Raw genomic sequence first — 25259 nt, 5'->3', positions numbered from 1 at the left:
ACAATTCTTACAGCACACCTTCCAGGTAAAGATCTCATATTGATACTGACACATCACGACTCCCATTATTCTAGTCTCTGTATTGCCTGGCCAGATTGGCATTACTCACTTCAACTAGCATTCTGTATGCATTACTGAGGGGCGGCTTTACAACCCCTAAAAAGGTATTTATTGATAAAAATCCAAGAAGCATATGTTAGAGACTTCATCTGATTTTCAACTGAATCAATACTTAATTCAGAAATTGAAGCACTATAAATATTAATAACTACAAATATACGAATAAACTGCTGCAAATGGGAATGTAATAAATTCCTCACATTATTTTAAAAAATTAGTGGAAAATATAAAGAAAACATCTGCTTAAACACATTTAAATTATATTCACATTTAGAAGTTTGGACCAAAAAATGGTTGGGCACGGTAGCTGACACCTGTAATCCTAGCACTCTGGGAGGCCGAGGTGGGAGAATCGCTTGAGCTCAGGAGTTCGAGACCAGCCTGAACGAGAGCAAGACCCCGTTTCTACTAAAAATAGAAAAACTAGCTGTGCACGGTGGCGCGTGCCTGTAGTCCCAGCTACTCAGGAGGCTGAGGCAGGAGGATCACTTGAGTCCACGAGTTTGAGGTTGCTGTGAGCTATGGTGATGCCACTGCACTCTAGCCAGGGAGACAGAGTGAGGCTCTGTCTCGAAAAAAAAAAGTTTAGATCAAAAAAGGTAGCAGCAGGATATTTGAGAACTTCAAAATTATCTCAACTATAAACTAGTCTCACTTGAGTAAAACTCTAATATTCAAATTACGTAATGGTTATAAGGAAATGTTTGCAGAAATAGCAAGATTATCCGTAGCTATCCCATTATACACAAATGTCAATGCCCTCAAATACATTTCCTCCCCTACGTGACTGTTCCCTATTTCTAGTTCTCAAGTCAATTCAACAGTTTTACTTTTCCTGGAGAAGGCTCTTCTACTTTTCCACCAAAATTAAGGAGCCTAACACTACAACATTCCTCAAATTTACCTGTCTATCCTCTCTCTTTACAAACACCCGAACTCCACATTCGGAGGACAATGGGTTAGTATATCCAAATGGATTATACAAAGATTACATAGTTTGGCAATTACTAAAAAAATAAATGGTACAATAAAAGAACCACTGCATTTAACAACTGGAAAGGACCCAAGAGATCACTGTTGTCCAATTTCTTCATTTTTAAGATAAGAAACTTCAGGGTATGCTCTACCCTAATCCCCGCTGGCCAGCCCACGGCCTGCCAGGTCTCACTGTGGACCACAGCACCCCGGAGGCCACACCAAGGGGTGAGCAGGGGCTCATATCACGGCAGCTTCTCTAGACACACCAAGTAGCAAACAAAAAAGAAGAAGAAGAGGAAGAAGAAAAGGAGGAGAAACTTCAGGTCAGAAAATGTAAAATTAAATGGCTTAGATGAAGTCACCTGATCTATTGTTGGCATAGTCAGGACTGAAACACAGATCTCTAATTTTAGAAGATATCATTAGTATAATCACACTACTACCATATCTGCAAATAATATTTCAAACAACCAGTAAATAAAATCTGAGTGTCTGAAGCTACTCTTTAATTATTAATATTTGAAAACCATAATTTAAAATCTCTCTCTCCAAGAACAAAACTGATCACAAACCACTAGCAACTGAAAAAGAGGTAATCGCAACAGCAGAGCAATCACAGAGCAAATTCTGAATCTTTATAAGTGGAGTTAATAATTCTAATAATGTGTAAATCACACATAATTTAATGAAAATGAATACACATATACATGACACATTTCATATTAAAATTACTATATATCTTTTCCTTATATATGTTTAATACACAGGTAGGTGTATATTCAGCATGCGGATCATATATATGTAAATATATACATGTGTGGGTATACATGTGCCTGCGTGGATACACACACACACGCTTATAAAGTGAAAACTGACTGGTCGTCAATGACATCAAGAGCTGTCCCGTCATAAAGCAGATATTAAAGAAATGCTTGGTGAAGATTTGTCCTGTGAGTGTTACTCTGTACCTCCTTCTTTTCTTTCCTACTCTCGAGGAGACACCACATCCAACACACTTTTCCTTAATGTTTTCTAAGACCCAACCTCACCTTCCTCGTAAGGTCACTGTCCTACTTCAGGGGCTAACCATCTCTTGCTTTTATTATTCCAATAGTCTTTTAACTATAGTGTTTCAACCAGCAGTCCTCTGTGTTAGAGCTGCCCTACTTCATTCCTTCTTTTGTAATAACACCAGTGTTATCTTCGCTCAAAACACATTTGAGGAAGAGCAAAAAGTGCAAATTTCACGCACACACTCACAAAAATATTGCTAAAAGCTTACTATGTATCTATATCATCACTGTCCTGAGAGCTCGATATATTGCAGTGACTGAATCAGATAAAAAACCTGCCCTGGGAAGTTTATTGTCTACAGATCTGAGTAGACTATAACTAAAGAAAATGTTTAGGAAGAAAAGTTTGAGGTCAGATAATTAATAGCTTTTGCCAGCTTTAGCAGTTATAGGCAATGAGTAATCGATAGATGTTTTTTTATTCTGAAGGAGTCATTGTACATAGAATGAATCTAAAGGATGAAAAAATGAAAGGTCCAAACAGAAGGTAAGCGTTAGCCCCTAAAAGTGGCATTAAAAAGGAGAGAAAGGGATAAACGTGAGATATTGACGGATAATGGACTAGACTCGCAAAGACAAGGGAAAATGTCATTTCACTACAGGCGATTAGAACAAAAAACCAAAGCTCTTTAAGGGGAGGGATACCTCATTGGGACAGGGACAGAAGTTAAAAATGCATTTGGTTTTATACGACAGTCACTGTCGAAGACAAAATTGCATAAAGGTTGAAAATATATACTTTAGAGTCAGGTAGAACCGGGTAAGCCACTTACTAAATATACGGTCCTGGGCAACTTACCCCCTCTAAGTTTCAAAATTCACATTTTCATCTGTCTACTGTGGATAAGAACTGTACATACCACATAGTAAATGATATTTAAATTAGTTTAAATAAATTGTTCAGAAGGGTGACTAGCTCAAAGTATGTCCTATAATAAATATCGGCTATAATTATTACCATCGTCATCATTATTTAATCAAATGAAGATAACGTCAGAATTCAGTATATATGGTCTAAAAACAGTAGTTGTGGGAAGGGATGACCTCCTGAAGGGAGACAGTGGGAGCTGAAATGGAGAACAGGGATCAGGAAAAACGTATGAAGGAGGTGGAATCTACAGGGTTTAGGTGAAGAAAACAGATAAGAGGGAGAGGTATTCACCGAATCAGCCCTGCATAACAGGAGAAGGGCATCATGGGAAAAGATGATGAGCCCCGTTTCGGAAATATCGAACGCACAATGAGTTAAACTGTAGCATAAAACCTAAGGAAGCTCATCAGAAGAGAAAAACTTGCCTAACTGGAAAATGAAAAAAAAAAAATCAAAAATCTGTAGTATGTGAAAACATACACTAGTAAATATATCAGGTACATTTTAAAATAAACACATTGCCCTCGATGATAGTTTTACTAAGGAAACAATATATATTTTTCTTACTTTTAATGTTGATAATCACTACCACCATAAAACTGTCATTATTCTATATAAAAAATAACTCAGTTAACACTGAAGGGTATAGGAAAAAGAAAAAAGAAAAAAAAAATACTACAATAAATTGAAATCATCCCCGGTCACTTTTGTGGATATCAGACTTGTAGGTTCTTAAAGAACCTAGAGGAATAACAATTTAATACACCCCTTAGATGATCCCATAATTGTTAGAGTAAAAATTCTGCTTTGTGAATTCAAAGCCAGTTCTTTGCTTTGAGAAGACCAATGTACCAAATCATAAGGTAGAAATAGGTGCTTATTTTCATGACAAACAGAGCTGTTAGCACCACCAAAGCTGAAAGACACGAACACTTCTGGTTTTCCTGTCTCCTGCCGCTGGCTCCCGACCACCCTTCCCACGGCGTTTCCACGACGACCTCGACAGCCCCACTCCCACGCTGTGGTCGCAGCCACACTAGCACTGGGCGAAGACACAATGCTCTGAATAGCAGTACCCATGTCAGATAACACACTAGTATGTAGACTTATTATCTATAATTTCAGCTGACATAACTGGTTGCTATAGATTTTGGGAAGAACTAAAAATCTAAAAACTGTTCCTAGAATCTCTCTCCCTGAGAGGTGCTGGTAACGATTTTTAACGGCACCACTCTGCTGCAGCTTCAAAACCAGGAGGGGCATGAACACACTTCAATAACCCTAAGTAGGAAGAGGGCGTGGGCAATCTTTGTTCACGCACCAACTGCTCAATTCCTAATCTCCAGAAAGAGACTCTGTGCGTCAGGTTTCAGACTAACTGCTGATACAGGTGGCACCATCGAGAGACAAGTCGAGAATCCAGATGAAGAGGTTAAAATCCTCTGGACTCCCTTTCAGTCTGACTAAACCTATAAAATCTACATTTTAATAGCTGGTGTTCCGGAGATCACAAGATTTCTTTTTGCACGTGCCCCTGATGGAATTAATGAGAGGAGGAGAGAAAAGCATATGCCTAAATGCCTGGGGGTGACTATAACAAAGGGAGAGATTACAGTTTATTAGCATAATTCCAGCACCCACAGCATATTGCTTGCTCCGAATATTCCAACAAGAACATGCACCACACAATCGAAGCTCTGTAACTAACGTGCTTATGGGCTTTAAGAGGGGAACGTTTACCAACTAAACATTGGTCGAAATAATGGCTAACATTTAGACATCTGCTTTCAAGAGAAGCATCCTCTCCACCTGCTTCTGCAGGCCACAGAGATACACTCTAGTTAACACAGTACTGACAGGATGATGAGAAAGCTCCTGTCAGATGCCGGCCAGCCGGGTGTTTGAGACAAAATGCACAGCCCCAGCTGACTAGTTAGAGAAAGTCTGGTGAAGTACAATTACAGAGGCGTATGACAAGGCTTCATGCCTGACTGATTTGAGAACCAGTGACATGGCTTTAAACAGCGATCCTCCCCATCTCTGGCCACAAAACAGCAATAAGTCAACTGATACATGCTTGTAATACCATGATTTATTCCTTTGCATCACTGATACGATGTTCTGCTAGTCTATCAAGATTCACTGGGGGCTGAAACATCTAGGGCCTGCCTACAGCATGCATAAAATCAACGTTCTTGTCCAGGGTTACCAGAAACCTCCCCATGTGTACTTGATAATATGTAAGTCAACAGAATAAAAACAAAAATGATTACGTCCCAATTCCTTAATCTCAGACATGAAAAACTATGATAACAGGTCTAACACAACACCATACTTTAAAATATAGAGGGGGAATCCATTAAAATATTAAAAATATTAAATATTTTTATATATTTGTTCATATACGTTAAAACTAAATTTTGTAAAGTTTACAAAGGTACAAATTATAATTTTTAACTACAAACAGCACCTAAAGAACCCTCAAACTAGCTGGTTTGCTACCAGAGTATCACCGCTAAAATCTGCAGCAAGATGTAAGGTTCACAAGTCTGATTCTACCATAATCATAAAACTTATGATTGTCAAAGAGTAAATAACTGAGGCAAACAAAATTTTAGCATTACCGGTGTTAAGACACTTTAACTTATATGTGTTCTCCCAATAATTAAAATTCTCACTGTGTACTTTAAAAATGAAAAATGAGTAAAACACAATTCCTTACATCAGCAGGAAGTACATTATAATCTCCATGGTATATAAAAAATATAAGAATATAAAAAGCTTAAAAGCAACTAGTCTTTCCTTTGATGTTTCAGAGATTTCATTAAACTCCTCTTAAATAGCTTATTTCTAATTTATGTTAAGGCACTAATCGTTGACCTTAAATGTTACTATGCATAGAATTTTTGGGTTATTTCCACTACTGTACAATTGAAAAAATACAATTTTGAGATTTTGAATTATAGTACTGACATGCCCACTTTTGCAGAAAATTGAAAACATATTTTACATGGTGAAAAATATATTATATGCATTTAAAGAAGGGTGGAGAAATGATGTAGTAATATCAAAAAATAAGTACTAGTCAGTGAAGCAATTATTTCTTTTTTCTTACCTATCTTAAAGAGATGTGGAGAAATTCAGTCTGAATCATGTTGTATTTTTATGTATTTCCTTTTCTGCTATCTTTAACTTAGCATTAAAGTAAAACTATTCTTCTTTCCCCTCCTGCTGCTCATTTTTAACCTTGATTTTTTTAAGATTACAGAGGATATATATATATATATATGAATACGAATAGTGTCCTCATGATTAAAAAAGTTATACAAACTGTCTTGTAGGCCTAGCAACTAATTCATATCAGGATTACTTCATGTAACAAGTATTAATTAGGCACATACTATGTGCCAGGCACTTTCTAGGCACTAAGAATTCAGTCACCAAAGCCAAGTGCAGGCTCTCTTGGTGCTTATATTCAACTGGGATGAGAAAGATAATAAACAAAGGAACCAATGAACAGCTATAAAGTCGTATGCTGTGAGCACAGAAGGGCAGTGCATACAGTGGACGTGCGTGCAGGTTGGGGGGGGCAGGTTCCTACCTTACATAAGGCGGTGATGGGAGGAAGGTCGCTCTGAGCAGTGTCTGAGCAGAGATCTGAAGAAGTGAGGGAGTGAGCTATGCAGATGAAGTATAAGTGGCTCTGTTTGTGAAAACATTAGAAAGAAATCTAACTATTTACTTTTGAAAAATACTGAAGTTTTCCTTTGTTTTAATTTATATCTACTTCTCAATGGCTGTGTAGTCTCTCTTCGACTCAATTTGTTCATGTGCAAAGTGGGAGTATTAGCAGTCTTGATCTCATAGGGTTGCTATAAAGATTAAGGAAACATATATGAGAAATGCTTAGAATTGTATCTGCATAGGATGTTTAATTATTATTAGGTATAATTTTATAAGAGTCTAGATCTGCCGTTGAGAGTAAACATTAACATGACTATCCTTTATATTTGACTTAAAAAACAAACTGTTATCGTGATGGCTTGGTGCTACTCGGGGAGTTGTTTCCTATGTCCGAGGTCAACTGAAGATCAATTGTTTATGACGGTTCGTGCAAACTTGAGGGTGACGGCACCTCTGAGTCACCAGCTCTGTTTTGGTTCACTCTGTGGGGCAGTTGAGCTGATAAAAAAAACATAATTCAAGTTCTCTTTCATGATCTTCTTACCCTTCCTATGTGGGGGAAGCTGGTTTACTTGAATCTATCTTGAACGAGTCCTGTATGTATACAGTGCATAAAAATACATCTGCTATAAATTCTATGCACAGTAACAATGACGGTCAAGGACTAGTGCCTTAACATAAATTAGAAATAAGCTATTAAAGAGTTGTTTAATGAAATCTCTGAAACATTTAAGGAAAGAATAGTTGCTTTAAGCTTTTTACATTCTTATATTTTTTATATACCATAGGACAATAATGTACCTCCTGCTAATGTAAGAAATTGTGTTTTACCAATTTTTTTCATTTTTAAAGTACACAGTGAAAATTTTAATTATTGGGAGAACACAGGCAAGTTAAAGTGTCTTAACATTCATAATGCTAGAATTTTGTTTGCCTCAGTTATCTACTCTTCGACAATCCCAATTTTTCATGATTATAATAGAACCGTATTTGTCAACCTTACATCTTGCTGCGGATGAGAATCAGGAGACCCAGTTTTACATAAGGTGTCTCCAACAAGCTTTTTGCCCTGGGGCAGCCATTTATCTCTCTAAAATATCTTTCTCGCTGTTAAATACTAAATAGATACCTTACAGAAATCCTAAAACTCTTTCTACTCTAAAATGCTAAAATATTATGGAATGAGCTTTTTATTTCTACTATTGGAGAATAAGACATTTTATTAATTAAACAATTTTGTGAATTAATTTATTAAATTTGTGAAGAAGAAAATTCATGTCGCATTGAACAGTTTTTAAGATATCATAGATTACTCAAAACTATATTTGAATTTGTATTAAAAATTAAAGTTAAAAACACTAACTTTTTAATGCTTAAAGGAGAAAAAATTATGAAACTAGTTTTTAATAAAGATATCATAGATTACTCAAAACTATATTTTAATCTGCATTAAAAATTAAAGTTGAAAATGTTAAATTTTTAATGCTTAAAGGAGAAAAAAATTATGAAATCTAGCAAAATACTTTTGAATATTTTTCTATGCCTGAAGAAAAATCCTTCTCTTCTCACTGCATTTACCGCAGTAATGAACACCTTCCAAAAGAACATCTTAGTGTCATAAAACCTACGATTTATAAAAAATGCTACTTTGACTTTTAAGTTATTATCAGTCTGAAGAGCTCCTCCAAATCAAACTATTATAGAAGCTACTCCCAAACCACTACTTGGCAACGCAGATGAATCTACCTATTACCAGGTTAGGGTAGCAGCTATTATCATGGCCCTTGATTTCTTTCAAGTAGCTCCAATGGAAAAAGCCACAAGTGAATAATAAAGATCTCATAATAGCTCTTAAGAACTCTTTATATGGTAGAAGGCACTGAAATGAACTCTGGAGAGTTAAAAAGGGGAAAAAAAACCTCATCTCTTGATAAGAAAAAATAATTAACCTGACTTAATGCATCTGAGAAGGCCTCCTATGAATCAGACTTTTGTACTTCAAGAGCCAGATTAAAACCATGTATCAGAAAAGCATGTAGATACTGCCCTGTAAGTGTGCGTGGAACACTTCTAGCCCTGCAAGGCTGTGGGCCTTTCTGTGCACGCTCAGTGCCTGCCACTCAGCAGGGAAGGTGTGAAGTACTCACAGTGCTCAGTTTGCCGGAGGTGACGAGGATGCGCCGCTCGTGCAGCATGCTGGCGTACAGCTGCAGCATGTTGCTCACGTCCACCGCGACGAAGTACTCCGTGAGGTTTCTCTGCGCAGGTGGAAACAGCTGCGTCAGCTACAGCTCATGACGAACACGAAGGACATTTTATGTGCTTGCCAGAAAGTCTTCAAGTTCAGAGGACGTTATTATTAAAAGTGGTCTTCATTAAAATAATTAAATTTAATACTACTCTGCTATACATGAAGCATGAAATAATCTACTATTGTTATTTGACGCACAACCTACTCCAGAAAGTGTTTCTCAGAGTGTGAGCAGAGGATCACATATTTCCCACCTTCCCAAACCCCCGACCCCGGCCAAGTATTTGAAAAGAAGCTAATTTCCTGGGCCCCGGCCCAGACCTGCTGAACTGTCATCTTCAGAGTACGGCCCCCAAGAATCTGCTTTTCAGACAAATACTCCTGGTGATTCTTATACACTCTGATGCTTGAGAAACCCCTGCCCCAGAAAATACAGTTGAATCTTTTCATGTTTATCATTCATTACATGAGCAAAATCATAATCTAATACTACACAGTGTGTACAAAGCACCCGAAGAATAAGATGGATAAGGCAGTTGTCTGTTTTGTTATTAAGGAAAATCTCTTGTTTATTCCCCAGGTCAGACTTGCTTTATACCACTGTCACCAAATATAATTTGGTGATGTGTTAAACTGATTCTTTAATTTAGCACTTTAAATCATTTCCCCCACAGAGTAACAAAGCTGAGACAAGCTACATTAACTCTGACTTTGAATTCTCTCCTTCTCATTACTTATTTTGAATTTCCTGTAATCAAACTTAAGTGCATCAAAATGCAACAAATTAATGAAGAGACTGAATAAGACCCAATAATAAACTGAAACTGTATAGTACCGGGTGGACTGTGCCCTGGAAGGCTAAAACTTGTAGTTGGCAAAGAAACTAAGAAATTGAACTGTTTCTTCGATTTCCAACAGGCAGAAATTTTACCAGCACAAATTGGTAATCACGACAGAGCGTATCCACGGAATCTCTCGGTGCCAGTGAGTGACGGTGAACTGGATGGGTCTCGTTCATCCCCGGTTCTCTCTGTCTGAAGCCTACCTCGCCTTCTAATTCTACTCTCATACACAGAATCGACGGCATTCAACATCAATGTATTTCCTATAATCTGAAAGATGCTTTTTCAATGGGGAGTCACTTCCCAACACAGAATGCTGCCTTATGCTATGTCCTTGCTTTTTTTTTCCCCCCCAAGCAGGACTTTTTACAAAATAAAGTGTGTTAATTGAGATGTAAAAATGTTTATTCTCAGTGGCAGTTTCTCCTTAGAATGTTTGTTTTTTTAAAACTTTCAAGGCAATGGTCTCTTTAAAAATGTGACATTTGGCAAATCAAGCTATGAGCTGTCTGTTGATAAAAGTAGGAGAAAGGTAAACAGGAGAGCGAGCAGAAGGGAGCAACTCTCAGTTTGTATCAGAAACTGCAAAGCGCAGGGCCCAGGCTCACAGACCAGGCCTGGCCAGTCAGCCTGAAGGAAAACGGGACAGGGGGCAGCAGCCCACGACGTGCAGCAGGCTATCACGTAGGTAAGAGCTCTGATGGTCTAACTCAAGTCCACACTCAGAGCAACCTGATGCAAAGTCTTTTCAGAGGGGTTACCTAAACTCAACCGTACGAAAACACCATGATAGTCTTGGTTTGATATTAGGAAATTTACGATTGTTTTCTTGGACTTCATTCACTACCTGTGTGCTTTTAGAAACCAAACAGTGACTACATTTCAAAACACATTTAGAAAAACAGTAAAATTCTAGAATAAATAATAAGTATATATGGAAATACTATTTTGCTGTTGATTTTTTCTTTCACTTTTGATTGAATTATTTCTACTGATTCATTTTAACTTTCCAAGGGAAGCTGGAGAAAAACTATATAAGGGAATATTTCCTTTTCACCCACTTTTCCCAAATCATAAAAGCATATTTGTTAGTTCTGCTTATCCATGTAAATTTTTTCCTACAAATTATTAATTTGTAATAAATATTGAATCACTGAAAATATTCCTGGTAGAGCTACAATTAAGACTCTAAATAAAATGCAAGATTTAACTATTTTTATAATTTCTTATAATATTCCTCAAGTCTTACAAAATACTTATTACTTTAAATTAAAATCAGGAAATCAAGTACAAGACACCTAAGATTTGAACAGAATTACATAAAAGGAATCTAAAATACTACGGTTATTTCACTAATTATTTGTGTGAAGACAGTTGCCACTGCTAGCATTCTTCCTACCAGCAGAAGCAATCTCCTGAGATATCTCTTTTACCTGATAAGAGGGGGCTCAGGACCTTATTAAATTTTTACGATCCTACCTATTTTAAATGACAGAAATAAGTTTTCTCATATCATTATCCTCAATTTTCCTTAAGTAAAACCATATATTAGAGGGTCAAGGGACAGATACACAAGGAAGAAAAGGAAATATTATCATCATTCCTTATTTTGCCATGATTTCGATAAACACAGATAATTGCAAACTATCCTATTTCTCTATACAGAAATCCATAAAGAGACCAAAATAAATAAAATTCACTATATAAGCAGAATAATTAAAGTAGAAAACAGAAAACTTACACTCTCAGGTATTGTTGGGAGTCCAGTTACATCAGGGGCAATGAAGTAGGAATGCTATCAATACAAATAAACCACATAAGAAAAAGAGAATTAAAATTTGGGGGTATTATATATAATTTGGGATAAAAATAGGGAAAAATATATTGACTGAATAAATAAAGGCCACGGACTGACACTCAGGATTTGTTGAATTTGAGATATTCTTAAATGAGTTAGCAGGTTTATATGAAATTTAACAACTTTATTATACAAAAAGTTAAGTGATGGGTAAAAATTTTCACTTTAAAATTGAACAGAATTGAAAGAAGCATCCTGGGAGAGTTTTAAGGTAAAAAAAAAAAAAAGTACAGTACTGAATGGTTTTTTATATGTATATGTAACATATAAATGTATATATTCTTAATACACATTTAGGTAGACTGGGGAAAGTACATAACTAAAAAAGTTTTTTATTTATATAAAACATAGAAATATATATATTTCTTAAAACATGTTTAGTTAGACTAAAAAAATGAAGCTTGCTAACCCAAGTATATATCAAAATCTATTACAATTCCTGAGTTTTTGTGGTAAGTCACAACAAATTTCTTTTGTAAACATCAGCCACCATATTATTTAGAAAGCAGCAACAGAACATAATTTTTAAATGTTTAAAACTTCTTAAAAATATACTTATTCCAAAATACGACCCTCACACATCCACTAAACAAATACAAATTAGCTTCAATAATGGTCAAAGCAGCGTAACATTTGATCAAAATATTTATCTAACGAACATACTGTGTATATGCCTTCATGTTTCCTGCAAAGTTCCCAAATCTTACCACCCAGAATCAAAGTGCAACTTAATCACTGAAAACAGTTTTATTTTCTGTTCATATCAATCTCCAAAATTATTTTAATATCTTAATCACATAAGGACATATTTAATACCATCTTATAATTAAAGATTAGAACAGAAACATTCTAGCCATAGTTGAGCACAGTTGAACTAGTCAGAACAAAGCTAGTGAACACAATCAAAACATATAATTTTCCAGGGTAGAAGAAAAATAGGAGATAAATCATAAGATCTTTTGATAAAATATATGACAGAAAGCTCATTCTGGAATATACTTTAAAATTACTATGGAAAATGAAGACTATGCATAGATTTGGTTTCCATTAGCCACTTTGATTTTGAAGGGGTTTTACTAGTACTGAATTTCGTAAAACTATGTTTTAAAAAACAGCATAAACAGAAAATATATTCCAAATGATTACTTTTCTTAAAAGAGTCAAATTTACCATTTCCCAAAGGACTGGAGTTAATCTTAAAGACACAGTGAAAGAAGTAATTATTTTTTCAATTTAATAGTGATTTTTAGAAGCCAATGTCCTTTTAACTCACCGGTACCAGAGAGGGCTGATCTTTCACAACTTGCTCACTGGCAATAAATATCTCTTGGTTCTTATAATACATGAGAGAGAAAAAATGAATATTTTCATGGAGAAGCTTACACAACAATTTGCTGTGTATTTGAGACAAATCCATGTAGCCATTGAAAAATATTTGAATAACATTAATTATAAATGTTATTTTAAATGCTGATTTGCTAATTTTATGCTAGAAAAATCCTAAAGGGAGTATTTTCATATTGTGAGAATAGAGAATGCTATGAATATTTAATGATTTTTGAGATATAGTTTCAGAAAATCATTTAGAGATTAACTTTTCACAAAATCTCTGATAGCCTAGTGGCCACTATCCACTTGTACAGGAACAAAAACTTCCATGATCAATTTTAATCTGGCATCATAAAACTACAACCTCTACTGGTAGTTAAAGACAAATGTTCTCGTCCCCAATTTGCCCCTTATTAACAGCATAGCACTAGGCATATTACTTTAGTCGTCTTTTGTTGGAATAAAATGAAATTATTAATGAATTTCACACAAAGGTAACCAGGTGATTTTACTAATACTTAAGATATTGCAGCTTGAGAATAGGTATACAACATTTGAAAATCATCATAGACTATTAATTCAAAAGTATATAAAAAGTAAGGTTTAATTACAAAAATAACTATCATATATAGAAATAGTACATAGTCACTCAAACACTTTAAACAAGATTATTTTAGCTACAATGAAAAATATCTTCTCCACATGAGAAGAAACTTCAGTTCACTGCCAACTAACACCTGAACAGCTCTTCGTGGTAATATTTAGATAATTCTATTTCATACAATTACCCAAACCACTTTCTCAAAAGTTGACTCGCTCAATTTCTCAAATGGAAAAAAGGGATTATCAAAAGAAATTAACTTTCTTGCCTAACATCACACATTTAGTGGCTGTGACTTAAACCACAATCTTCTAGTCTTAGGTAAAGAGGCCTAGAAGTCTTTGATTTAGGATTCTTATTAATAAAGGTGAAGTGTTTCATACCTAGTATTTTTGAGATATATTTTTAAGATATTTGTCCCTGAGCAAATATGATACTCAAATCTAAAGAGAACACATTTGTCTTTCTCATAATATTATCTCCATTACCTTAGTACCTATATTTTCTTAACTCATGAACAAAGCATTAGGATCTCTTCACAAATACGATGCTCTCAAAGAAAGGTGACTTTTTTGGTGAAACCCAGGGCTATTCTCTGTTCTCCTGTCCCTTCCCCTGCACTTCACCAACCACAAACCCTGCACTCCGTTGGCTGAGCTTCTCCTCCACTGATCTTTCCTCTAACTCTTTCGCTGGATCCCCTTTCTCCATCCCTACAGCCTATTTGAGCAGCGAGACCTTGGCCTCTGCTCTATGCTCTAGATATTCTCTCCTTTAAATTCTGTGTCTCCTGATGACTCCCAAATTTGGGTTAAAGAGTCCAGGTTATCCTTAGCTTTCCATCCCCCAATCTCCAAATGACTACTAAACACGTCCACTTGGGCAGCGGCACAACAAAAGAGGACGCAGCCGCAGACATAAAGTGGCAGAGAAGATCACAGGAAAGAAAAAACACTCGAAGCTGTCTGACAAGAAGTTTCACCGAGGTGGGAACTGAACTGGTTCTAGACTAAAGACAGACAGTCTATGAAGAGGCTTTAGTGCAAAAGGAAAGCACGTTTATTCAAGAAACTGAACAGAACAATGTGACCAGAGCGCAGACAGTCAACTCGAAAAAAACAGTGAGACAGAAAAAATGAAAAGTTAGATTGATGCTAACAAGTGGATTGTCCTGAAAGCTTGGCCAAAAGTTTGGGCAAATTCTATAGAAAACGGGTAGCTACAAAAGATATTCGGGAGGGGATTTTATATAATTCAAGTAAGTTTAACTTGATAGTCTTGTAGAAAGGACTGGAAGGAGAGACTCTAGATTAAGAGCTATTTTAAGTACCAGGCACATGAAAACCGGGGTGCTAACAGCGGAAATTTAAAGAATGGAATGATGTAAGATAACATCATTATTAAATGAAATTACAGGAGAAAATTCAGGCAAGACTAAAGCTATTACCAAAGAAAATAAGGATAACAATTTGCTTATCTTGCAAAAATGTAAAAGACCTATGATTACATTATACATTTTGAGTTACTTTTTCCTCTAAATTTTTCTTGCATCATTATAATTTTTTCTTCTTTATTAGAAGTTTATTATTTTTGGAAGAAACAAAATCACTATAAATTTTAAAATTCTATACTGTACACAAAATTAATGAAGAATATTAATGAAAACATTCATATTTTATCATGAACTTTGAATATTCAAAAAAATCCAAATGAATGTTTTTAGATATAGATGGCACTGTTCATCAAAAGTTTCAATTGTACAGTAAATAATCTATCCCAACACAAGTTTGCTGTTTCGACAAACTTTAACCATATTTCCACTGTTTTGTGATTACACTAGAAGATGTACTGAAGCATAGAGAAAGAAAAATTCACCCAGAATTTTTATCACATATGTTATATGCCATTTTCTATTCTTACTAAGTACTGTTTTCATTTTAGGAAGGGTAGTGTGTGCGTGTGCGTGTGTGTGTGTGTGTGTGTGTGTGTGTGTGTGTGTGTGTATTCCTTTATTATGCATGGATTTGTGTGTGTGTGTGTGTGTGTATTCCTTTATTATGCATGGATTTCCCCTGAAAAATGAATGTTTCTTACAACCAAAATGTCCTCACAATTTGGTTACTTTCAGTTAATAATAAATTTTTTAAATTTTGTAACTTAACAGCTATCAAAATACACACCTAATCTATCAAGTTATGACAGTTACAACAGTGCAAAAAAGTCTCAATGTTATCTTCTAGTAATGTTAGTACTATCACTGAAGTTTTCCTGGAAGCAGAGGTAACCTGGCAAAGAATTAATTTCTTGAAGGTGCATGTGTTCTTAAGTAAGAAATTGTTATGACTCCAAAAAACAATTACTGATTAAACACTTACCACACTCAAATTGACAGGAGTGTTTGCCTTTGGTACTGGGTGGTTATAGAGTGATTTGAGAGTTTCATTCAAATCATTTTCCTAGAGCAAAATAAAAAGTACATTTTATAAATGAAATACATACTAAGCAAATACAACTAAAACTACTTGACAAAATTGCCCACTGTGCCTTCCTATATTACATGTTTTATATAAATACTTTCTGCAGAAACGTTTCAAATAACTGAAACTGAGATATTTAAATCTAATAAATATGGAAAACTAAATCCCTTTATCCAGAAGAATAACAGCAACATTTATATTTAGTATAAATACATTTTGGAAAAAGTTATTATAAAAAAACACTAATGCATGTAAATCAAAACCACAAGGAGATATCACTTATCTCCAGCGAGAATGGCTTTTATCAAAAAGTCCCAAAAGAACAAATGCTGGCGTGGATGCAGAGAGATAGGAACACTCATACACTATTAGTGGGACTGAAAACTAGTACAACCTCTATGGAAAGAAGTATGGAGATACCTCAAAGAACTAAAAGTAGAACTACCATTTGATCCAGCAATCCCACTACTGGGTATTTACCCAAAGGGAAAAAAGACATTCTATAAAAAAGACATCTGCACTCAAATGTTTATAGCAGCACAATTCACAATTGCACAGATGTGGAAACAACCCAACTGCCCACCAATACATGAGTGGATTAATAAAATGTGGTTATTATATGTACACCATGGAGTACTACTCAGCCATAAAAAAAATGGTGAACTAGTACCTCTTGTATTAACCTGGATAGACCTGAAGACCATTTTTCTAAGTGAAGTATCACAAGAATGGAAAAACAAACACCACATGTACTCACCACTGAATTGGAACCAATCAATACTTATGTGCACATATGGAGATAACATTCATTGGAAATCAAGCAGATGGGAGGGGGAAAAGGGGATGGGTAAATTCACACCTACGAGGTACAATGCACACTATCTGGGTGATGGGCACACTTACAACTTTGACTCAAATGGTACAAAAGCAATTTATGTAACCAAAACATTTGTATGCCTGTAATATTCCAAAAATTTTTTAAAAAATAGAGAAAAGCCCAGCAAAAGAATGATTAAAGGGAAAAATTTACAAATTATCATCCCAGAGAAGTTTTTTAATTCAAAATCAAACTTCATTTCTGTATTATTTTTAAGAAAAAGACATAAAGACTTAACTATAAGAGCTAAAACTATAAAATTCTTACAAGAAAACATATGGGGAAAGCTTCGAGACCCTGGATTTGGCAGATTTCCTGGATATGACACCAAAAGCACAGGCAACAAAAGAAAAAATAAATCAGATAATCAAAATTAAAAACTTTTGTGCAAAGGACACCATCAAAAGAGTGAAAAGGCAGACAACCCATGGATTGGGAGAAAATACTTGCAAATCATATATCTAATAAGGGATTGATATCTTAATATATAAAGAACTCCTACAACTCAACATCAGAAAAATAATATGATTTAAAAATGGGTAAGTCATCCCCTTGAGGCCAGCCTGGCCAGGGGATGGCTGTGCAAAAAAAAAAAAAAATCTTTTTATAGAAAACTGTTTTTTAAAAGTTAAAATTAAAAAAGAATAAGAAAAAAGAAAAAAAAATGGGCAGAGGACTTGAACAGACATTTCTCCAAAGAAGATATACAAATGACCAATAAGAACATAAAAAAATGCTCAATATCACTAATCACTGGGGAAATGCAAATCAAATCCACGATGATGTACCACTTCACACCCATGAGGATACTATTATCAAAAAAAAAAAAAATTCAGAAAATAACAAGTGTTAGCAAGGTTATAAGGAATTTATAACCCTTGTATAAGATGGTGTAGCCACTGTAGAAAGTGGTATGGTAGTCCCAAAAAAGTCAAATGCAGAATTACGATTATTATCCAGCAATTCCACAATGTGGCTGCCAGGGCAGAGGGTGGGGAGGAAATGGGTCATTACTGGGTGATGGCAACAGAGTTTCAGTTGTAAGATGAAAAGTTATAGAGAGGAATGGTATTGATGGTTGCAGAACACCATAAATGCATTTAGTGCTACAAAACTATACAATTAAAAATGGTTAAAATGGTAAATTTTGTTATGTATATTCTATAATTTTTAAAAATGGAAAAAAAAAAAACAAAAAACCATAGCTTACCAGTTCCTTAGCCAAGTAATCTGCCAGAGTATTCAGAAGCTTGTAATACACTTCAAACCATGGCAGGTAACTATAAAAAAGAATTATTCAAAAATGCATATATAAAAAATGTAGAATCAAGAAACAAGCAGACAAAATAAGCAGTACATTTATATTATGTCAAACATATTAATCCTGGAAAGGTAGGAAAGAACTATAACCACATTCTCTTTACTTTTTCAGTTAGATTTAACATATTATCTATTATTAGTTTTCATAAAACAAATCAGAATCCAAAGTTCTATTATAAAATTTGTTCCTTATACACTTGTTTTATATTAGCAGTATCTAAAATTATTTAATCCTACTTCATGATAACCATTAAAAGCACTCATTGGATAAAAACCACTGTAAGAAGATATTATATAAAAAGTAATTTTAGTAAGCTTTTGAAATAACAGATACAATTATTTCTTTTAAAATGTTACTGAATTGAGTATATAATACAACAAAACTACATGTTTAATCAATTCTTCAGAAATGATGTTTAATTTCGATGGTAAATTTCAAAATAATTATCAACACAAATATTGGAAAGCCTATTCTAAAAATTACAAAAATTAAAACAAATATAATTTAAAATTCATTTTGCTAGATAAAAGAATTTTTACGAAAGCTAAATAGTAAATCAAAAAATCATGTGTAAAAATAAAATCTATATTTGTTTTAAAAATTTAAAATATTAGTATATTTCAAATCTGCCCAGAGATTTTAATTTTACATTTATTAAAATTTTCACTTTTCATACAGAAAAACAGTAAACCACAAAACACACCAGTGCTACTGATTATCAATTAACAAATACTCTTTTTCTTCAAAGCATTAGTACAATAGGCTGCTTAAGACAAAATATTGTAGTACTGTACACAGAGTACACAGACGAAACATTTTAAAATCTAAAAACCAATACAGCTTAAAAACAGCACTCTATAAAGATTTTTTCATATAATGTCTCATTTGTTAGTGACTATAAATGATGCTTTTTGAATCAAGAGCAATCTAAAGTCATAACAAAAGAAGGCGAGGTAAACTATAGTATCTTTACTCTGAAAATTATAGAGTTCTTTAAAATGATAATTACAAACACTACGCAATGATATGAAAAATTTCTATGATATCTAAAAATACCCGCCCAACTTCAAGTTAAATCTAGAATACTGAATGCATGCATTTATCTCTGTGCCCTCTGGAAATACCACTAAAATGACAGTAAATGAATAAAGGGAATAAATTAATAGGTGCTGAGAAATGGAGGGAAAAACAATAGCAACACAAGGGGATGATTGTGTGAACATGGTGAGCAAACGGCAATCACTGACACAGGAGAAAAGAGGAAACCAAAACCCGAGTGTCAACAAGGTGGAAAACGGCCGGCAGATACGAAGGGCTCTGGAGCACTGACTGGAGAATCTCTCAAAGGGAAAAGCACCTCGGCGTCCTATGTTCTTGGAGCGAAACCCACCACTGCACAGACAGTGCTTCCAATCCAGTTTGGCACCTGCCTCTTGGATATAGATTAACAGTCCAACTGGCAGACAGTTGAGGAACTACAGACGTGAATATGTGTTTGTACTGAACAAACCTAAAAGGAACTGCAAGTAAACACAGACAACACAAACAGCAGAAGGGAACTTTAAAGCTCATCTTAATATCCTTAGGAGCCGAATAAAGAGCAGGATGCTAGTAAACAAAACTAAATAAAAATAAAAGTGAAAAAAGCAATTAATAGAGAACGAGAGCGAGCTCTTAGACATTCTGAAAGCTGAAAAAACTAAAATCAATAGAAGGGTTAGAAGGTAACTCAAGAAAATCTCCCAGAAACTAGAATAGAGTTAAATAGATAAATGATGAGAGAAAATGTTAAAATATCAGGGTGATTAATCTCAACTATCATGTAGTTGACTAACAGTAGTTCCAAAAAGAAAGAAAAGAGAGAGGAAAGGAAAGGAAAGTTTCTTTTCTAAAAATTGCTGGAACGTTTCCCAGAATGTCAGGTGTGAGTCTCCGGCCTGAAAGGACAACCGAATGAACAGACGACGAATGGGGCAGACCAGAGCATCGCGGTGAAAGTCCAGAACAGGGTGCAGGAAAGCGCCTGAAGTTTCCAAAGAGACAAAAAAAAATAACATAAAAGGGATCCAGTTCAAAATGTCATTGAGCCTCTCACCAGCAATAGCGGAAGTCAGAAGATAATGCCTTCGAAATACAGAGACCCAAGAATTCTCGGTCGGAGAAACTATCGATAAGGTGTGAAGACAGATAACAGCATTTTCAGTCACGCAAGGACTCAGGAATCTACTTCCTAAGCCATTCAGGCTCCAACGAAATGAGGGAGACCAAGAAGGAACACGGGACGTAGGAGACAAGACTCCACGACATGGAAGAACGGTGAAGTCAGAGGACAGTAAGAGCTGCGCAAAGGCCCAGAGAAAACCAGTTCCACACTGAAACGGGAATGGGGCCTTAGGAAAGAGATGCTAGAACAGAGTGTTTGCAACAAGCATGTTAATGGCTTTGCGTGGGAGCCTGGAAAATCTGGATGGGTCTGTGACAGATTGGTGGCAGCTTTTGGGGCATCTGAAAATCAGAAGTTACTACTGGTAATCTCAATTTTCATATTTAAATTACCCAACACACCAAACCCTGGTATTTAGCTGGCTACTCTACTGCATGTACCTTCCATTTACAAAAGAACAATAATCCTTAAAGATTACTAACGCTGTTTTTAAATAGACAACTCAGTGTAGTGGAAATCAGTACATCATAGTTTCTCTATTCACTATAACTCAAAGAAATAATTTTCATGGAGAACGTCCTTCTATCAAGATCTATGAGAGCTCCTTAGTTAGAGTGTCATTTATTTCATTTGTAGTCATTTCATACTCACATTTCAACTTTTAATGGCCTGAAGAAACTACTCTTCCAAGATAATTTCAATGTGTCATGTAGTTCAGATCTGTAAATTCAGATAAGCTGAGACCCCATCTATTCAAGGAACACACTGGTCTGTTTCTATCCTACTCTCAAGGAGCTTTAGAGAAAGCAAAATTTATTGACTTTAGGGGGCTGTGTGTCTCTCTACCTTTTAATGCTTACATTGTCATTTTCATCTTACTTAAATAATTTGAAATCCTATTAACCTTAATTATTCTTTCCAGGTCCACTATAAAAATAAAAAATATAATAACATCTCTCATCATTGTGTTATTACAAAGTGAGATAATCTTTGTCTTTCTAGATCAAATTTGTTAGCGCTCTTTTAAATGTTCCGGTTTTCTCATCTTTACATTATTGTTTTTCATTGGTTATCTTCCCCTTTCAATTTCCTTTCAAATTGTGAAGAAAAATCAAAATCCAATTTTTCACTGAGAAGCTAATTTATACACATAAATGTAATTTATCTGTAAGGTTGTTTATTTACTTGTTTTTGAATAAATAAGTAATATATCCATATTTAGGTTACTTTTAAAAATTTAACAGTTCTTATTTATGCTAGGCATTTTGGTATACATCTAATTATTACTGTTTTGTAAATGTCCAAGAAGACTACTAACTTTTACTGAATTTCACAGATGAAGGCTATAACTTCATCTATAAATTAGACTATTACTATTTAGAAATAAGCTTTACCCATATGAAATATTTCTCATAGTCATCTCTAAGGTCACGAAATACTTTATTATTTCTATTTGGGAAGTATAACTCACTAGTAAGTTATATGCTCATCTGGGGGTTAGAGAGTAGAATCTAAGACTCACAGAATCTGTGTGTGGCTAAAGTAACTGGAAGCACAGGGAATAAAACTTCTTAAGCACTGACTGGGTGTGTGATGGTAGGCTAGGGACCTTTTATGCGCCATCTAGTTCTTACAATAATGCTTTGATACGTCTTTGGCTCAACTAAGGTAAAGCAACTTACCCAGGGTCACAAAGCTCCCAAAGGGCAACACTGGATTAGAATTCTAATCACCCTGATTGAGCAATACATGCTCAGGGGTCTAACACAGACAGCCCTTCAGCCAATTTAGGCATGTGTTTCTAAACTACCCAGCCCTTGAATAAACATGTCTAATAACCATCTTTGGGTAGCGAGATAAACTGAGAAAAAACATATTCTGGTTTAATCCTAAATCAGACTACTTATAATTTCTATCCACTGAAGCAAATTCTATCATTCAAAGTTAGTTTATTTGTTTAGCGTTCAGGGCATTACCTTTATGCATTTTAAATTACAGTTTGTCCATATGTGTGAATTTCTCAGCAGATAAAAATCTATTTAATGTGATTCTTTCATCTAACACTGTGGTAGTTCCTTCCAATTTCAGGTTGAGTACTGCTTCTGTGTTCGTCACTACAGATAAAAATCTTCAAAAGGATTTTGTACCTGCAACATGGTATACGGTGCCTTGCAAAATAACATAGATCTATTATTTATCAACACTCTAAGTTGGATATCTTAACCTCATCAGAAGATTGCATTATTTAACCAACATTTTCTCTATGTATAATTTGCTTGTGAAATAGTGGGAGACTTGAATTTCTACTGCAGCACTCCTCATACCCTGGCATGTGCTATCATCATAAAGAACCAAGCATAGTTACACACAGTGTGCTCTTTGTAAACGTGTCCTTTTAAAGACTACATATCACACATGCTTTTGAATAAAAACATCACTTACACAAAAGTGGAACTGCTCTGTAACCTAGCCATGCTGCTAGAAATGTCAAGGAAACAAGGACATTTTCTGTTGCAAATAAGCAACAGCATCTAGAGCAGAGGGTGCAAAATGGCTATTTGCAGGCTGCCTCTAACACATGGGCATATTTTGTTTGATCAACACCGCGGTGCTGGTGTTTAATTAAATAAGTTGCCAACTTATAAATCTGAGATTATTCATTTAAAAATCTGGATTTCTTGTTCCTCTTAAAAATCAAAAAGCTAGCTATATTGGCCACACATTTTTCACTGTTGTAACCAACGCCTAGAGCTGAGCAGTGGCTTCTGCCTTCGGATGTGGCATGTGCTATTCAGATCCCCACACTTATCCCAACTTCCTACTGCTCAGCGCCTACCGGCTTCTCTCATTTGAGCCCCCCTACGTGGTCCCTGCAGGTGACTGAATTCGCAACCCCTGATAGGAAGCAACTGTTCAACAGGAAATCCCACTGACTGCTCACTTTTCATCTGACAAGAAAATAGTTCAGAGTAAACAAAGTAGTGCAAAAATTCCAATATTTTAACTAAATTCCATTGCACACTTAACATTTTCCTTTTTTAGAAAACTGTCCAAAACTTTTGAAATGCGCACACACACACACACACATATATATAAAACATATTGTAAATTATATAAGCTTAGCTTGCTAGGATAAGAAATGCTATTCTCATGTCTTTATTTTGTGGTTTCTCAGATAATTTTCAAACAATACATCTTCAAAGCAATTTTTTGACTAATATAAAAGCTCTTAAGTCAATTAATTATCAGTAAGTTAAAAGGTTTTTCACTAAATTTTATAGTCCCAAAGACGGTCAAAATCTGTTTTCTTACAACCAACCACAAAAATCCTAGGAAGTTAAAAAAAACTCAATATATTATAATAGGTAAATAAGATATTTTATTTGAATTTTAAAAAACTGAAAACATAATTCCTTTAACAATTAACTATCATTCTCATAGTCTTAGAAACATATATAAATGTAAAACAAACACATTATGACCAATTATTTTAAAACAAAGGAGATCAGCTAAACTTTAATTGTAAGATTATTTCCTTAATTTTGTGTAAAGATGTACAGCAAAAGACAGATGTATAAAGTCATGAGTCCATTTTGTAGAAGTAAGAAGACTTCCCCCACACTTGTACTTCCACGATAGAGCTGATAAAACTTTTACATTCAAAAGTCAAAGGTTAAATAAAGGAAAGGAAATGCTTTTTGTCAAATAGTCAGGTAACCACTAAAGTCTAAGCAATCAGCAGGAACCTAACTTATAGTAATCAAATAAAACTAAGGAAACTGCCTTTCCGTAGAAAAACGTCTAATGTCTAGAGGCTGTTTTTCTGTCTGGAAAATTGACACAAAATGTGTAAAATTGAAACATTCTGCTTCCAAGGGATTTGCCCAAAGGAAGAGTGTGAAAGCTTCGAGTTTGGTATGAGTTAAAGGGGGCCGGGGGACTACAAAGGCCCTAAACATAAATCTGTCTTCCTTGTTAGAGTATTTCATTTTGAACCCTTGGCGACAATTTTATAGTTGTAAAATTATGTTAATCAAATTAGGAAAAAAACAGTTATTTCTTGCTTTTTGGCTAGCATATTAGAGCAATTCAAAACACAAACAATGGCAAAGTTAAATTAATAATACCTCAGGATATTTTTGAAATCTTGTTAAAACTAGGATAGACATGTCATAGAAAGAACTAAAGCATGTAACAGTGGCTCAAAATTATGTATCAACTTTCACATTAAATAGGCTAAAACTCTAGTATTTCTAAAAAGTGAACAAAATGAATAGAAATCTAAGAAATATATTAACTTTCAAATGTTTTAATGGCAAAAATCCAGGAAAAAAGAACATACGGTTTTTATAGCATTGTGTAAAAAATTTCTCACTTAGAAGTCTAAGGTAAATCTAAATTACAGTACTTTCAAATCTTACAAATAGCATCATCCAGGGGTAGAGAAAAGTAGCTTTAAAGTATTATATACAAATTTTCTAGCTTAGAACTCTAAGGACTAGAGTAGTTTTTAAATCATGTATATAAGTCCCTTAGCAGAGCACTTGGCTGTAGTAAACAAACACTAAATGATGCTGCAATTTATTTACTGCCAATGTTGGTATTATCATTAGCATCTTTAACCTAAAGGAGTCTCTGCTATTCAAGAAATTCAACCAACAAAGTTATTTTTTTGCCTGTCCTAATGAAAATATTCTATCAATTTGTACTGTTTTACCTTACTTTGTATTAGAATATCTTAAAACTCCTTAGCTGCATGTCATTTTCAATGTGACTACTCTTTTATAAGGACCTAAAATATTTTAAACTGTTC

At 34.7% G+C, this 25259-nt stretch overlaps 1 protein-coding gene across 1 annotated transcript in view; it reads right to left on the bottom strand.

The window, feature by feature from the left end:
- The window catches only part of DENND1B (DENN/MADD domain containing 1B), a 200980-nt gene that overhangs the window by 80826 nt on the left and 94895 nt on the right, over positions 1 to 25259 (bottom strand). Inside the window, exons 8-12 of the mRNA XM_012650453.1 lie at positions 18172 to 18241; positions 15983 to 16063; positions 12951 to 13010; positions 11561 to 11614; positions 8874 to 8984 (exon numbers count right to left, since the gene is read on the bottom strand). Coding sequence (XP_012505907.1) covers positions 8874 to 8984; positions 11561 to 11614; positions 12951 to 13010; positions 15983 to 16063; positions 18172 to 18241 — 376 coding nt within the window. The remainder of the gene's footprint in view (positions 1 to 8873; positions 8985 to 11560; positions 11615 to 12950; positions 13011 to 15982; positions 16064 to 18171; positions 18242 to 25259) is intronic.

Source organism: Propithecus coquereli, unplaced genomic scaffold, assembly GCF_000956105.1.
Source record: "Propithecus coquereli isolate 6110/MARCELLA unplaced genomic scaffold, Pcoq_1.0 Scaffold328, whole genome shotgun sequence".
Lineage (NCBI taxonomy): Eukaryota > Metazoa > Chordata > Mammalia > Primates > Indriidae > Propithecus > Propithecus coquereli.
The sequence above is the reverse complement of the archived record's forward strand: the minus strand, read 5'-3'. Positions and strand labels throughout refer to the sequence as shown.